Source organism: Gossypium arboreum, chromosome 1 (assembly GCF_025698485.1).
Source record: "Gossypium arboreum isolate Shixiya-1 chromosome 1, ASM2569848v2, whole genome shotgun sequence".
NCBI classification, from domain to species: domain Eukaryota; kingdom Viridiplantae; phylum Streptophyta; class Magnoliopsida; order Malvales; family Malvaceae; genus Gossypium; species Gossypium arboreum.
Genome location: NC_069070.1, coordinates 12,530,952 through 12,547,205, shown reverse-complemented (window position 1 = coordinate 12,547,205; position 16,254 = coordinate 12,530,952). Strand labels below are relative to the sequence as shown.

General features: G+C 32.5%; 1 protein-coding gene and 1 long non-coding RNA gene across 2 annotated transcripts; both read left to right on the top strand.

Moving 5' to 3' along the window:
- The first annotated feature begins 11,395 nt into the window (after window positions 1–11,395).
- LOC108459357 (SUMO-activating enzyme subunit 1B-1-like) lies at window positions 11,396–14,078 on the top strand. Its single transcript, XM_017758717.2, has 10 exons — window positions 11,396–11,730; window positions 11,838–11,889; window positions 12,000–12,195; window positions 12,354–12,433; window positions 12,532–12,648; window positions 12,788–12,838; window positions 13,016–13,082; window positions 13,357–13,460; window positions 13,542–13,646; window positions 13,795–14,078. The coding sequence occupies exons 1-10, from the start codon at window positions 11,648–11,650 to the stop codon at window positions 13,909–13,911; spliced, it is 972 nt and encodes a 323-aa protein (XP_017614206.1). The 5' UTR covers window positions 11,396–11,647; the 3' UTR covers window positions 13,912–14,078.
- A 532-nt stretch (window positions 14,079–14,610) lies between these two features.
- Window positions 14,611–15,548, top strand: LOC128293181 (uncharacterized). Its single transcript, XR_008283290.1, has 2 exons — window positions 14,611–15,018; window positions 15,107–15,548. It is a non-coding gene; the product is annotated as an uncharacterized LOC128293181 (long non-coding RNA).
- Window positions 15,549–16,254: the final 706 nt, after the last annotated feature.

The following is a 16,254-nucleotide window of genomic DNA, read 5'->3' as shown; positions in this document are numbered from 1 at the left end:
AGAATATAATTCAAGTTACACGAACTTACCTAGCGAAATTGCAGAAATATCAAGATTTAGGGGCATTTTGGTAATTTACCATTTTCCCGATTTTCACTCGATCTTAAATTGACAATTTCATTCAATTTATTAATTTGGATAATAAAACAATTCATTCCCTTCAATTTGGTCATTTTTGACATTTTTTTAAAATTGCCCCTGAAGTTTTACTTTTATTCAATTTAGTCCTTAAGCCTAAAACATGCAAATTAGCCATGCTAGCTGGATATTCATATATATTCTCCTCCCCTTTTCCTCTCCATTCCACATCCTTAATGTATATAACATACTTGTAAGTAACATCATCTATAATTTTTATTATTTACTTTTATCTATATTTATATCTGGAGCTATAGAACTCAAAATTAAGATCCGCAAATTTTCTATGAAACTAGACTCATATATATTTTTACCATAAAATTTTCAGAATTTTTGGTTTAGCCAATAAGTACAGTTTATTCTTTAAAGTTACTCATGTTCTGATGTCTGACAGTTCTGAATCTTCTTCACTAAAAACTAATTATCTCCTTGTACAGAATTCGAATGATATTCTCGTTTATTTCTCTTGAAAATAGACTCATTAAGGATTATAAATATATAAATTTAAGCCCATAATATTTCTATCCAATTTTTGATGATTTTCCAAAGTCAGAACAGGGGAACCAGAATTTATTCTGACTTTGTCTCACAAAATTCATTATATCTCATGATTTACAAATCCATTGCTTACACATTTCTTCTATGAGAAACTAGACTCAATAAGATTTAATTTCATATTTTTTCATATTATAATTATATTTATACAATTTATGGTGATTTTTCAAAGTTACTCTACTGCTGCTGTCCAATATTATTTTAGTGCAAGCTGTTTATTACCATTTTTTTTCCTTAAGCTTTAATAAATAACAATTTCGTCCCTACTCAATTAGCCTCTCAATTGAGCTGATTTTTCTCAATTAACACTTTATTATATCACTTTAAACTACTTTACAACTTTTGGAAACCATAATTTCAGCACTAGACTTTAATTTCAAACATTTTCACAATTAGGTCCTAAAATCAATTTCCATTAATTTTACTTGATAAAATTATCATATATCAAAATTAAAGCTTCAATTCTATGTTTATTCATCATATGCTTCCATAACTCATCCATAATAACTTTAAAAATTAGCCCTTCAACATAAAACTTATGAATTACTTTACAATTCAATCCTTATTTCATTTCTAACTTGAATTTCTATCAATTAAACCCTTATTTCATCATTTTACTCAACATGAACATTATCTAGAAATCTATTAACTTTCAAAATATCAACTGAATTTTATCATAATCTTGTTCCAAAGCTTATAAAACATCAAAATTAAGTAAAAAGAGCTAAATTGGCTCACCTATTAAACTTCCAAGCATCACACCTTGAATTTTCCCCTTTTCTTCTTTCTTTTCTCTTTTTCTTTCTTTCCTTCCCCTGCTCTCTGTTTCGTTTGCTTTGTTTTCTTCATTTCTATCTTTTTCTTTCTTTCTTTTTCATATATATATATATACACATATGTATTTATACTTAAATAATAAGTATTATTTATTTATTCATGTGTATATTATTAGTACATTTGTATTCATTTATAACCATACATTTGTCATTATTTAATATATTTATCATATAAAATCTTATAATATAATTATTTAATTAATAAATATCTTTTATAATATAATAAATATCTATTTAATATCTAATACATGTTTTACAAATGTATGTATCATATAAATATCTTATAATATAATTATAATAAATTAATTTAATATCATTTATTACTAATAAATATATATATATTATAATTTGAAATCTAAGTAAAAATCTTAGATTTTTACTTTATATGCTGCCTCACTTATGCTAAATGGCATAATTTTCATTTTGGTCCTTTTATTTTCTTTTAATCTATAATTAAACTTTCACACTTTATTCAATTTAATCCTTTTATCAATTATCCTTAATTAAGCTAAATTCACTTAATTAAACTCTAATTAACCACTCAATTAACTTTTTTAAAAAAATTATAATTATTTACGGATCTATTTTTCAGTAACGGAGACTCGAAAATACACTTTTTCCGATAACCTTAAAATTTGAGTTATTACAGGCCTTAAATTTCGATCCCGAGGAGTTGTTCATCGGCTAGAGATTCGAAAATAAAGAAGAGTGCGTATTTGCTATTAAGCGGTATAGCATGAATATATCAGTAGATTACAAAGTTGCAGTGTCTAAATCGACATTATATATTGGAGAGTGTTAGAAGTCGATGGAAGGCTGCAATTGGCGGGTACGAGCTGCATTTATTCAAAATTCGCAAATGTGGGAGATACGCATATTTGTTGGGCCTCACACATGCACATCAACGTATGACAGAAGATCATCAAAAACTTGATTCTAAAACTATCTGTATGTGTATCATGCCAATGGTGAATGACATGCCGATCATTAAAGTTTCGGTATTGATTGCTGAAATACAAGCACGATTTCAATATCGAGTATCATATCGAAAGGCATGAATAGCTAAACAGATGGCAATGGAGCAATTGTATGGGGATTTCGATGCGTTGTATAACGAGCTACAGGGATGGATAGACACTATGCGGAAGTACATACAGAGGACTATTATTGAGTTACAGACACGACCTTATTATGGCCCGGATGACCAACTACAGGCGGGGAAAAGATTCCATCAGATGTTCTGGACCTTTGATCTATGTGTGCGCGCATTTTCCCACTGCAAATCGTTTGTGCAAGTGGATGGGACCTGGCTATATGGAAAATATACACAGATCTTACTTCTTGCGGTTGCTTAAGACGGCAACAGGAACGTGCTCCTGATAGCATTTTCCATCGTAGATAAAGAGAATATGGAATCGTGGGAATTCTTCCTTACCAACCTGCGGAGGTATGTTATTAGCAACGATAATTTTTGCATTATCTTTGATAAAGGAAAATGATTAATTGTCACCATTAGGCGTTCCGGTGTACCATGGAGATCCATTTACTACATCCGACACATCATGACTAACTTCCATCTAGATTATAAGAATGCAGATTGGAAGAGACAAGTTGTGAAAATGGGTAAATGATTACCTTATCGTTTCAATATAAGTTTTAATGTTTTAGGGCAATACTGTAACTTATCTTTTCTTAATACATATACAGCGCACGAGCTAGAGCCACACATTTTTCGCCAAAGAATGACTCGACTTGAGAGTGACATAGAGAGTCAAATGAACATATCTTTCCGACAGTGGTTGGGTACTATGGAGCCATGGCAATGGACTCAAAGTTTTGATGAGGGCTTTCATTATGGTCAAATGGCCACAAACTTAGTGGAGGAGGTCAACGCTGTGTTGTTGAAAATACGACATCTTTCAATTTCATCTGTCTTCTCGGCTACATTTTACAGGTTGGCTACTTTGATGCCAAGAATGGGTCAGTAACAGGTCAACCAGATGGAGGCAAGACACTTGTTTGTCGAAGATGTCAGGGATGCAATGGTTACAAACCGTTGGATGGCGAGGTCGATGAATGTAGAAATATATTTACGACGCCTTGAAACATTTCGAGTTACAGAGACCATTGATCGTCGACCCGGTATACCACCTAGGTCCTATGGAGTTGATCTCCGGAATAGACAGTGCGATTGCAGGAGATTCCAAACACTTCATTATTCGTGTGCGCATGTCGTGGCAGCGTGTGCTAAAGTGAACCTTAATGTTGAACAATTTATCGGTGATGTGTACACACTCAAGCACACGTTACGTGTCTGGGAAAATGAGTTCCCTATCCTGCCTGACCTGTCTACGTAGGAGGTGCCTTCGACGACTTTCGAGTTTATCCCAGACAGAGGGTTACGCAAGAATCCAAGAGGTCATCTGCAATCAACCAGAATACGTAATAAAATGGACATTAAGGAGAAATCTGACGGTACGCGTTGTGGATTATGCAGGTTAGCTGGTCATAATCGGAGTAAATACCCGCAGCGAAACTATCATGTTGGACAATCGTCACGATCGGGTAGGAATTAAGCTTATGTTGTAATGTATTTAATTTATATAAAAAAATTATATTGCAAAGTTTGTTCCAATTAGATTAATGTTGTAATGTATTTAATTAATGTTCCAATTAGATTAATGTATTTAATTAGATTTATGTTGTAATGAATTTAATTAATGTTCCAATTAGATTAGTGTGTTTAATTAGATTAATGTTGCAATGTATTTAGAGTTTGTTCCAATTTATATTACAAGACTAAGTTTGTTATAAGATTTAGTGTTTTAATGTTCAAAATGTCCAAATTAATCTAATTTATGTTATGGTCAAATTTTGTTCAACATTTCAAAGTTTCAATTAATCTAATTAAATATATACAAAAATAAAAACATTTTTAATATCAAAACCTAAAAAACCCCTAAAATTGATGGTTCGATGGTGTAGTCCTAGGGGTATATTTTTGCAGAGGTCGACGTTCACGTTGTGGGTGACTGCGACGACCAACATCCTCTTTAGTCGCAGGTGAGGGTGTCTGATACATGGAAGAAAAATCATATGGCTCGAATAGCATCGATGAACTTGAGCCGGGAGGAGTGCCATGCTGCGGAGGATACAACCTAAGAGGAGTGGAGTACTGCGGTGGATACAGGCCGAAGGTAGTGCTATACTGCGGCGAATATAGGTCGGGAGAAGTGCTGTGCTGCGTTGGATACGACCCAAAGATATCAAACCCGTAATGGTATTTGCCCTCTGACGAGCCCGAGAATAATTATTGCCCAACAAATCTGGATGATAAGAAGTATCAGCCGAATGTAAATGCAATCGCTCGGACTCGATCTCCTGCAGTGACTCGGGCTCCAGCTTTGGTTCGGGCTCGAGATCTGGCTGTGGATCAGGTCTATATTGGCCACTAGCTCGTATGCCCTAGGTCGCTGCACGTGCGGGGGGACTACAGTCGATTGCCCACCAAATAAATATGGCTTTCCCATACTAGAGTACCATTGTATGTACTCTAACGATGGTTGCAAATCGAAAGACATATCCATTTGAGGTCTTCGACCCATCCGATTATCCCACACCGCAACAAATTTTCGGTGGACAACCCCTAATGCATCCCATGTTTCCCTTTCTTGTTGATGCCGTGAACCTTCCCCACTTGCATTGGCAGATCCGGGATATACTGGATGCAACCAACCTGTCGTAGTACTCGATCCCCGTGGTACCACTTTACTACATTGAAACTGATAATTGGTGCGTTAGTGCACCACAATTGAGAATGAATATAGGCAGACGAGGGTATAATAGCCACAATTTCTGGTTTACGATATGGCATCTACATAAACTACACGATTAATACCATGGTTAAAATTTAACACGGTTCGCGTAAGATATACAAGGTAATTACATGTCACGAATATTTGAATAGTTTACCTCTTCCCTGACATGTTGTTCAATCATCAAACGATATATCAGGACAGTGTACGACCTCCCGATACTCAGATAAATACTTCATCTACAAAAATAATTTTCAAGTAAATATAGTATCGTTAGAATAGTATCATTATAAAGAAATTGTCAATTAATAATAAGTTAAATTTTATCACCTGTTAACTAGTGAAATACGTATGGTTGGTGACTAACCGATGCCAAGAATGGCATCCGATAAAGAGCCCATGACTGCAACAATAAAAGGCATCCGCTTATGTCTGTGGCATCAAGCTTTGTCGTCTGACAAAGCTCACGATATAACATAGCCAGAATTGTGGAACCCCAACTATATGAGCGAACATTACGCAAATCAGTTGATAGAGGTAAATACTGGAGATGAACCTTGTTGTTGTTCGCATTGGGCATCAGTGCACCCCCTATAATATGCATAATGTACGCTCGAGCTGCGCACATCAACTCTTCTTCAGTGGCATTAACTGATAAATGCTCAAAATTAGCTTTCAACCATGTAAATTTCAACTCCAAAAAATTGGACTCATCATCGTCGGGCGAGGCTCCTAGTAGGCTATAACAAAGTGCAACCGGCTCAGCTATCGCACTTACGCTCGTTACGACATTCCTGTCGATTAGGAACCCAAATGCAATGCAACATCCTCCAGAGTGACAGTGCACTCCCCACACGACAAATGAAAAGTGTGGGTCTCCGGGCGCCAATGCTCGACCAATGCGGATATTAAATCGTACCGCAAATTAAACGTCCCAGTCAATGCTGTTGACCCGAATCCAGCTAGTTCCAAGTAGGGCATCAGTCGTGCATCCGTGGAATATCCTAAACCATTCACCCAGCCCCTTAATATGCGGTACGAGTCTTGACAGTGTTAAATTACAGAAAATAGTTATAATAACATAATTTATTTCCTTAAATTACGTAGATCTTTTTTTAATGGAACTCGTGATTAACAAATCACAATATATTACCATATTATTAACTGTGTCACATATGTGAGGATCTTTCGTAATCAATGAAGCCATTACGATGCCTGTAATTTCAAAATAAATTTCGGTTATTAATTTTAATATTTGATAGATTTTAAATATTTATCGAATAACTAAATTTCATATGTTGCTTCTAATTACAAAAAATACCAAACAGTTTTTTCGACAACATATTTTTTGCTATGCTACATTAAAAAATAAATATATCCAATTTAAATACAAATATTATTATTATTTTAAAATGATAATAACTAAAGTATTTTGGTTTAAAATATAATATATATAATATATCCAAGATGTAGTTCAATATTTTAAATTAATTTTTATTTAATAATAATGTGAGTGATGCAATAATAATTAAATAACATGATAAGTTGTTCAATATTATTTTAAAATATATTATAATATGTAATTAAATTTCTTGGGAAATAAAAAGATAGGAAAATAAGGAGGGTTATGTTGCAATATTCTTATTTTTTTTGTTCGATGATTTTTGCCCTTTGTTGATATTTTTTATTTTCGTATTTTATTTTTTATATTATTTTGGTACATAATATTTCAAATATATTATTTAAGTGTTTTTATATTAATTTAATAAATAACCATGATTTTGATACTTTATTTGTATTTTTTATTTTTGGATTTTATTTTTAAAATATACTATTTTCATATTTTATTTTTATATTATTTTAGTACATAATATTTCAAATATATTATTTAAATTTTTTTATTAATTTAATAAATAACCATGATTTTGACTAGAGTGATCATGAAATTGGGTTGGCCTGGCCTACCAAGGCCCGCCTAGAAAAATGGGAGGGTTTGGTAAAATATAGGCCGAAAAATGGGCTTGGGCAAAAAAATGAGGCCTGTTTAGAAAGCAGGCGGGGCCTCAGTAAGAGTTTTTTGGCCGGGCCGGCCTTAATTATATATTAATATATATATATATATTTATTTTATTTTTAATTATTTTAAATTTTAATATAACCCTTTTTATTATATTATTAATTTGTGTATTGTTTTAAGAATTGTTTTAGTATTATTTTTATTTGTTTTAATATTTGTTTTATGTTTTAAATATATTTGATTTATTATATTTTTAAATTTTTTATTTAATGAAATAAAAAAATTTTAATATGGGCGGGCGGGTCGGGCTTAATAATTTTATTTTGGGCGGGCTTGGGCAAAATTTTAGGCCCATATTTCGGGCGGGCCGGGCCCAGCCTAGTAGACGGCCTAAAATTTGTATGGGCTGGGTCGAACCTGCCCTGCCCGACCCATGATCACCTCTAATTTTGACACTCTGTTGGTATTTTTTTATTTTCGGATTTTATTTTTAAAATATATTATTTTCGTTTTTTTATATTATTTTAGTACATAATGTTTCAAATGTATTATTTAAGTGTTTTTTATATTAATTTAATAAATAACCCTAATTTTGACACTTTGTTGGTTTTTTTTATTTTAGATTTTATTTTTGAAATATACTATTTTCGTATTTTTTTATATATTATTTTAGCACATAATGTTTCAAATGTATTATTTAAGTGTTTTTATATTAATTTAACAAATAACCCTAATTTTGACACTTTGTTGGTATTTTTTATTTTCGGATTTTATTTTTTAAAATATACTATTTTTATATTTTTTATATTATTTTAGTACATAAATGTTTCAAATGTATTATTTTAGTATTTTTATTAATTTAGTAAATAACCCTAATTTTGACCCTTTGTTTGTATTTTTAAATTTTTGGATTTTATTTTTAAAATATATTATTTTCGTATTTTATTTTTATATTATTTTAGTAAAAACTCGCCACCACCACTTTCCCCAAAATTTTTTTTCAGTATTTTATTTTTTCATTAAGATATTTTTTAGTATTTTATTTTTATACTATTTTTGTAAAATGTTTAAAACCCCATCACATAAGAAAAATTTAAAAAATCGAATATAACATGCCAAATAAATTTTATAAAAATATATCTAATCAACCTAAAACACACTTAACAAATAAATTACATAAAATAATAATAATAAAACATTCTTTGCACATAACATATATATGCTTTTTACTTCAATAAAATTAAACATAAATTAGGAATGAATGAAAATATAAAATAAATACAAACATACCTTAATATCTCTCTTTAAACCAAATAACACCTTGCAAAAAGTAAATTTAAAATTAAATCTGAATTAAATTAAAATTATTCAACAATAATAATAATAACACCTAAAATAAATAAATTATTTACATAAATTAACAAAAAATGTCAGAAAAATGTCAGACCAGGGTGGTCACGCCACTGCCATAGGCGACACCACCCTGGGATGTACCATTTTGGTAATACTTTTTTGGTTGTATTATTTAAATATTATTTTATTATTTTATCTTATTTTTGTAAAAAACCCTTTGGGGAACTTAAAAATGGTGAGGAGGTCGACCCTACAATCTCAAGCATTAGTGTCACGGACTTAGAGTTTTCCCAAGTAATTCGTGCGGCCTTAAGCATTTCTCCGCTCAAAAATGCCTAAGTCAGCCTATCTCGCAACAATTGAGGATTCAATATAACTCCTCTAAAGAACCCACGAAGAACAGCAGAAGAACGAAGTAAGAACGATCTCAAAAGATGAACAAAAGTAACAGAAAAATAAGAACAGTTGAGAGAAAAGTTGAGAGAAAAGTTTGAGTGAATGCTCTCAAAATTCTATTAATCACTGAATGAATACAATAAGGGGGAGAGGCCTCTATTTATAGTTGAGCCTTCCCAATATCAACGGTACAGATCGAAATACATCAATGGCTAAGATCTAAAGCTATCAAGATATCAAATCTCTAAGATTACAGAATCGTATCTTCTAAAGATTACATTAAAGTCTAGGATCGCATATCTTTGAAAATCCCCTTCCATATTTGCCAAGCATATCTTTGAAGATTACTTTCCATATTTGCCAAGCTCTGGAGATGGGCTTTCAATCTCTCCAAGCACTGGACCAGTCTGATTGGGCCAAATGACCTCCCTCAAAAGCGATAAATCGCACAAGTCCGTCATAGTTGCAAGTTTCCCTTTGCAACCCATGACACTAGAGGATTAATCAAACAATAGGCTTAGTCTATATTTTCAGTATCAGGTCTCAAAGCCTAAATATCATGCCTCAAAACTTTTCTTTCATCTTGCCGATGTTGCCAGGGATGAACTTGTCTTGGTTGGTATTCTGGGTGAGGATTACGCCTCTGAACTTGTGCATTAAGGAATGAAGTGATTTATTTTACTTATTTGGAAACCGAAGCGGAGAAGAAGGTGTAACACCTCGATTTTTAAAAAATTCAATTTTAAGCTGGTTTTCTTAAATCAAATAATTTTAGGAAGTTAAATTGGGAAATTTTCAAGAATGAATAAAGTATTGGTTTAGAAGTTGATTAATTAGATGTGTTAATTAGTTAAAAATGATAATTTAGAATTTTAAGCTTATGGACTAGATTGTAAGAATAGTAAAATTGTTGGGATAAAGGTATGAAAATTAGGAAATAAAGTTTAGAAGTGGAGAGTCTTTTAAGCGGTAAATTTCCCAATTTGAAAATTTAGTTGTTAGTTCTCTCCCTTTGCACGGTTTGTTTTTCAAAAATCAAAAAAAAAAAATCCTCCCAATTTTCTCTCTTGCATTTTCTATTCAAATCAAATTCCAAGTGTGTTATTGGTTAAAATTCTTTTATTAAACAAGGTTGGGATCAAAATTTTCATTTTCTTTTCTTTTCTTTCTAGCTCAAGTTGGTTTAGGGAAGCAAGAGAGTGTAATGCTTCCAAATTTTTTTATATTAAATTTTACGAAATTCTAAAATAATATAACGGATAAATTTTTTTGACTAAATAGATTTTGATGTGGGATGAAGACAAATTAAAAGATGTCCTATATGTAGGTCATGTAAGGAAGAACTCAACACTTGTCATTAGTAAAATAAATCAAAGGAGAAAAAGGCTGACATTGACAAAATGATTGACAAAATTATAGCACTAGGAGGCGATCGAAACTTGGATGAATAGCTATAATATGGCAACATGCAGGAGTGGCGATCAACGTGGGTGAAATATTGAGTAAGATCATCGAGTATAAAAACTTTGAAACTTAATTATATTAGCATTCATTTATGGACCCCGACCGTCCACATTCTTTTGGGTAGAAACCGAAGAGCACCGGCTTTTGGATGAAACAATTTCTAAAACTCGATTGGCAGCCATTGTTGGGGCAAACAAACTGCTTTTCACCATGTCAGAAAACTTCAAGTACCGGAATAATCAAGGAGATGGTGGTAATTTAAGTTTCAGTGTTGAAAATCAAACCCCTACATGTTTCTTCTACTGCCTTCAACTTTTATACTTGTTTTTAATTTGCAGGGTTGAAGGAATTATTGAAGATTGTTGAACAACCAAAAGAACAGTGGATTCTTTGGAACACAAACCTTCTTATTCCAATATTTTCCAGGCAAGACCTTCATACATATTCTTTCACAATTCAATTCTTTGCAACCTGCCATTAATGCCTGCAGATGCAACTTTGTGTAGGCTCCTTAGATTAGAGAAACAAAACTATTGCTATATAGTATTAAACTTAACACAATTGATCAATGCAGTGATCCTTCAAACATACATTAAATAATCTTAAATTCGTACTCTAATATCAGTAGAATTTCATGATTGGGTTCTTCATCGTTTTAATCCTGTATAATCATGGGTATTTGATGAAAAGTCCATCTGTATCTTTACAGTGATGAATAAGAAATTCATCCTACTTGTAAATACATTCAAATCTTAAGTCAGCAATATTTCAGCTCTTTTGGGCCAAGTTAATGGCCCAAAAGAAAAAAAAAACAGCAATCAATTCCGAATCACAAACTCGCATTAGCGCTGAGTCAAACAGAGAAAGAATGAAAGGTTGACCCTTTTTCTTAAAAGTAGCCTCTTTTCATGTTCTTGACACTGCAAAAAACTTGGGTTTGCTCTGAAAGCTCTAATTGTAGTAGTTCTTACTTAATTTAGGGTTTTAGGGTTCTCACTTCTCTTATTGTTCTTAGTTTTTTTTTTCTTTTTGTAATTCTTTTTGCCTTTGGGATTAAAAGTTTAAAGCTTGAAATGGATGGGGAGGAGTTGACAGAGCAGGAGACTGCTCTTTATGATAGGCAAATTAGGGTTTGGGGTGCTGATGCTCAAAGAAGGTAATTTTATTTATTATTTTGACCGTGCCTTTATTTTTCTTTATTCTTTGAATTTCTTTTAACCTTCATGAGTTTTTTTTTTTTTTGGTTTTCCATTTATGTTTTAGACTAAGCAAATCTCACATTCTAGTCTGTGGAATGAAAGGAACTGTTGCTGAGGTATAACATTTTATGGCATTTTACACAATGGGTCTTACTTGCTTTATTACTACAAGTCTTTTGTTATTTTTTAGTCAATGTCTTATATTTAAATTTGTGGTTATGGGTAGTTTTGCAAGAACATTGTACTGGCAGGAGTTGGTAGTGTGACATTGGTGGATGATCGGATCGTTACCGATGAGTCTTTATCTGCGAATTTTTTGATATTGCCTCATGAAAATCACTACAACGGAAAAACTCTGGCCGAGGTTTGCTGTGATTCTTTGAAAGAATTCAACCACATGGTTCATGTTGCTGTGGAAACAGGTTAGCCGCTTAATTCGTTGGTTTTTTTTTTTTTGCATATGCTTCGTAGTTTCATGTAGTGTTCAGTAAAAAAAAATAGTAGCAGTGCTTGTAAATTTTGTTTTTGGATTTCAGTCCCTTTACAAGTAGTAAATCTATTTCTTTTGGGAGGACTGCAGGCGATATATCAACATTTGGTGTCGAGTTCTTTGAAAAGTTTGATGCTGTGATCATCAGTTGTTGCTCTCTTGGAAAAAAGGTACTTAGATAATGATTCTCAATAGATCTTTCAAATTATTTGATGCCTTGATGTGTTTGCGCTTCAAATTTGCTACTGAAACTTCAGTTTTATCTCAGAAATTGATCAATCAAAAGTGTCGGAAATTATCAAAGCGTGTAGCATTTTATACAGTTGAGTGTAGAGGCTCATGTGGTGAAATGTTCGTCGATTTACTGGACTATAAATATTCAAAGGTGATAATATTAAACATTTAACTAATTTTAGTAAATTTTTATGCTTGCTAGACAAGCTAGTAAGCCACTTTTATTCTATGTTAATCGGACTCCGGTTTATAAGTATTTATTTCCCCTTTTTCCCTTTTTAATTTTTCAGAAAAAGCTCGAGGAAACCATTGAATGCCAGATAGAATACCCGAGCTTTGAGGTATGAAATGGTTTATGCTTGTTACGAGCAATGATTTGTGTTGATAAGTATAAGTACACCTAAAGGCATTTTCTTATAATCAACCTTAGTACATATTGTGCCATGCTGCCTCATATGCTACGATTTTATCATGTAATGATGTGCCATCTGAACCGTGTACATTCTTTTCCACTGCAGGAAGCCATTTCGGTACCTTGGAGAGCACTTCCGAGAAGAGTGTCAAAGCTTTACTTTGCTATGAGAGGTATGCTAAATCCGTTCTTGCTTTTTACTCGAGTAAATGGCAGAGTTGAAATCAAGCAACTAAAATTTGAATCTGTTGAATTTAGGCAAAACATAGTATCCTTTTTTTGCATTCATGCTGGCATGCCTCTTGATGAACCATTTTACTGTACCGATTTTCCTTTTTTGTTAAACTTGGCCAATTTTACATGAGACCTTGTTTACTTATTATTAGCTTTGTTTTGAACTTGTCTTGGTAGTGCAACTGATTACATGATTTCTCTATGTTCTTTCAGTGATAGAGCAATTTGAAGATGTTGAAGGTCGTAATCCCGGAGAAACCACCATTGCTGATCTTCCAGGTGTTTTGAAGCTCAGAAAGGAACTTTGTGAAACAAATGTACAGTATTGAGCAGTTTAATCTACACTTGTATAGTAATGTGTTGCATTTTCATACATATGCTATATTGATTTAATGCAGTCACTGGACGAGTCTCAAATACCCGATGCACTTCTAGAAAGACTTCTAACAGATACAAGGGAGTTCCCTCCAGTTTGTGCCATCATTGGAGGAATACTTGGACAGGTTCGATTTTTTTTTCTTGTCCCTCTTTTGAAACAATTAAATACCTATGTTGCTTTGATTCTTCATCTTTCTTGAGGTATCCATATTTGACTCAGGTACAGGGTTATTAGTATATTACTTTAATGTGATTGAGTGTTGAGTGATGTAGGAGGTGATCAAAGCAATATCAGGCAAAGGGGATCCACTCAAGAATTTCTTCTTCTTTGATGCCATGGATGGGAAGGGCTTGATAGAGGATATATCAGGGCCCAGCACTAGAAGCTGAGCAGAGCAGGCTTTGATGCTGTTAAAGCTTTTTATAGGATCATCTAATGTTATTGTTGCCTAAAACTGAAATTCTAGAAAAGCAAAACTTGAAAACTTGTAATCATTTTTGAAGAATTGGGAGCCAACACTGTTGCTAATGAATCATAATTTGTGATTCTCAAGAAATCCTTCGAGAGTGCTTGATTGAATGGACCTTGTAGGATTCGGTAGAGTTTTAAGAAGTTACCATATGATATTTAAATATTAAGGAATGAAATAATAACCCTTCAAATAATCTTGATAGATTATGTATGGCAAAGTTTAAATAAGGTGAATTAAAAGTAGTGGTTTTCAGTTTATGGTGGGTAAAGTTGCATTGAAAAAGATGAATAGACTTTATGAGAAATTGTTATCATCAAATTAAAAGCATCATTGTTCAGATTCAGCTAATTGTTTAAGTGACCATCATATAACACATCTGCTTAGTCAGGGGCTACTCTTTTATCATGTATGACCCACTCCCCAATGTCCTACGCCACCTGTAGTGGACTAATACAATTATTGAAGGAAAAAAAGCTAAAGATCACCTAGCCAAAACCACTGATAATATAAAGGAAAACATGAATGCTTTTTCTAAGTGGGGGGGGGGGGGGGGTGGTTTCTTTATTGTGGCACTCAATATTAAAATGAAATAAGAAACTATTGCAAATGTGCCTTTGGTGCTACTATTCAAACACCAACTTATTCATTTAAACTAACTAATCAACTTCAAATATAGCTTTTAATAGTATATAAGATTTCCTTCTATTCTAAGAATTTAGAAGCGTTAGAAAGACTCAAAATGATTAGGGGATCTCTCATGGCTTTTCACAAAGTAATCTACCATTATGATAAAATAGAAAATGAAAGCAAGATGTGGAAATCTTGCCGAAATTTACCACCTTTTCCACAGCTATATAATCATATGATTGCAATGCTTTAGGGGGTCAGTCTCATATGGAAATCCACTTAATATGAACTCTTTCTTCCTTTGGAGTGAGCTCTGTAATGCTCTCCCATGGATCCAAAGCTGAAGCAAGAGTTTAAGGGCATCAAAAAATCAAAGAAAGCCAAGAAACAGGACAAGGTTTTCATATACACGTTCATAGCATTTAGTTGCATTGTAATATGTTTTCTGTTTATGTATGAGCTCCCCAATCTTTTGTTTATTGCAGGCAACCTTATTGTAGTTGTTTTGATTGGAGAATCCAAGTTTTTTGCCTCAGCCTCTGGTGATATGAACATGTACTACGATGAATACGTTGATCGGAGTCGTCAAAGACTCGGCAATCGTTCCACTCTGGAAGTGGAGAAAGAGAAGAAAATGACAGGTGATGAAGAAAAGGTAAAGAAGGGATCCAGAAAGAAAGAAAAAAATGAGGATGTTTTGGCTAGTGAGGAGTTGAAGAAAAGAGCTGATGATTTCATAGCCAGGGTCAACAGGCAAAGGAGGTTTGAAGATGGATTACCACTTTAAAAGAACCTACTGGATTGTTGCTGCTATTTCTCTCCTCACTTGGCCTCTGATTATAAATATGTAGTTCAATGAAGTATAATATCTTCTATATATGTGTGTATGTTGAAGCATCTAAGACAATATAGTTTGGTTCCAATTAATCCCAGGTTTCAAAGTATATAGATGAGGTAATTTCATCTCAGCAAGTATTGCAGCAATAGCAATAGCATGCCCTTCTTTTCATACGGAATGTCCAATACTGAGCTACCATTTCCTAATCATATCTTTACCGTAAGTACCATGTCCTCCCCATATTAAAAGTCAGATTGTATTTTATCTTTTCTATTTAAAAATCGAGTAAATTAGTCCTTGTATGTTAAATCAAAGAGCAAATTAATCATTTCTACTGTTAAAAACTGATTTAACTAATGGAATAATTAGACTATGACATGTAATGTGCAACATATAATGTACAATAATCAAATTTTAACAAGATTAACTTGCTCTTTGATATAATGTAAAAGGACTAATTTGCCTATTTCTTTTAATAGATGAGAGAAAATGCAATCCAACTATTAGTATAAGAGCTTCCATGGTACTTTTAACTACCTTTATTGAACTTATTATGTCTTATAAATGAAACCAATTCTTATTAATTTTTAACCTTACTCGCATGGCGAATTAGAAATATTGATGAAAAGAATAGGATACTTGTATAAATTAGATTTTTTTAAAATTTGGGATAATGAGAGCCACTCAAATTAATATTTAGATTTTTTTACCAAATTATTTTTATCAATAGAAAAATAATATTTAGATATTACTTTATAACATTTTACTAAATTTTATTAAAATATTACTAAATTT

What these genes read in the sequence shown, in the direction of transcription:
- LOC108459357 (XM_017758717.2), top strand. Translation starts at nt 11,648, where the DNA reads ATGGATGGGGAGGAGTTGACAGAGCAGGAGACTGCTCTTTATGATAGG. An exon ending in GTTGCTCTCTTGGAAAAAAG is followed by an intron (nt 12,434 to 12,531) that starts GTACTTAGATAA and finishes GTTTTATCTCAG; the next exon opens with AAATTGATCAATCAAAAGTG. An exon ending in TGGACTATAAATATTCAAAG is followed by an intron (nt 12,649 to 12,787) that starts GTGATAATATTA and finishes TTAATTTTTCAG; the next exon opens with AAAAAGCTCGAGGAAACCAT.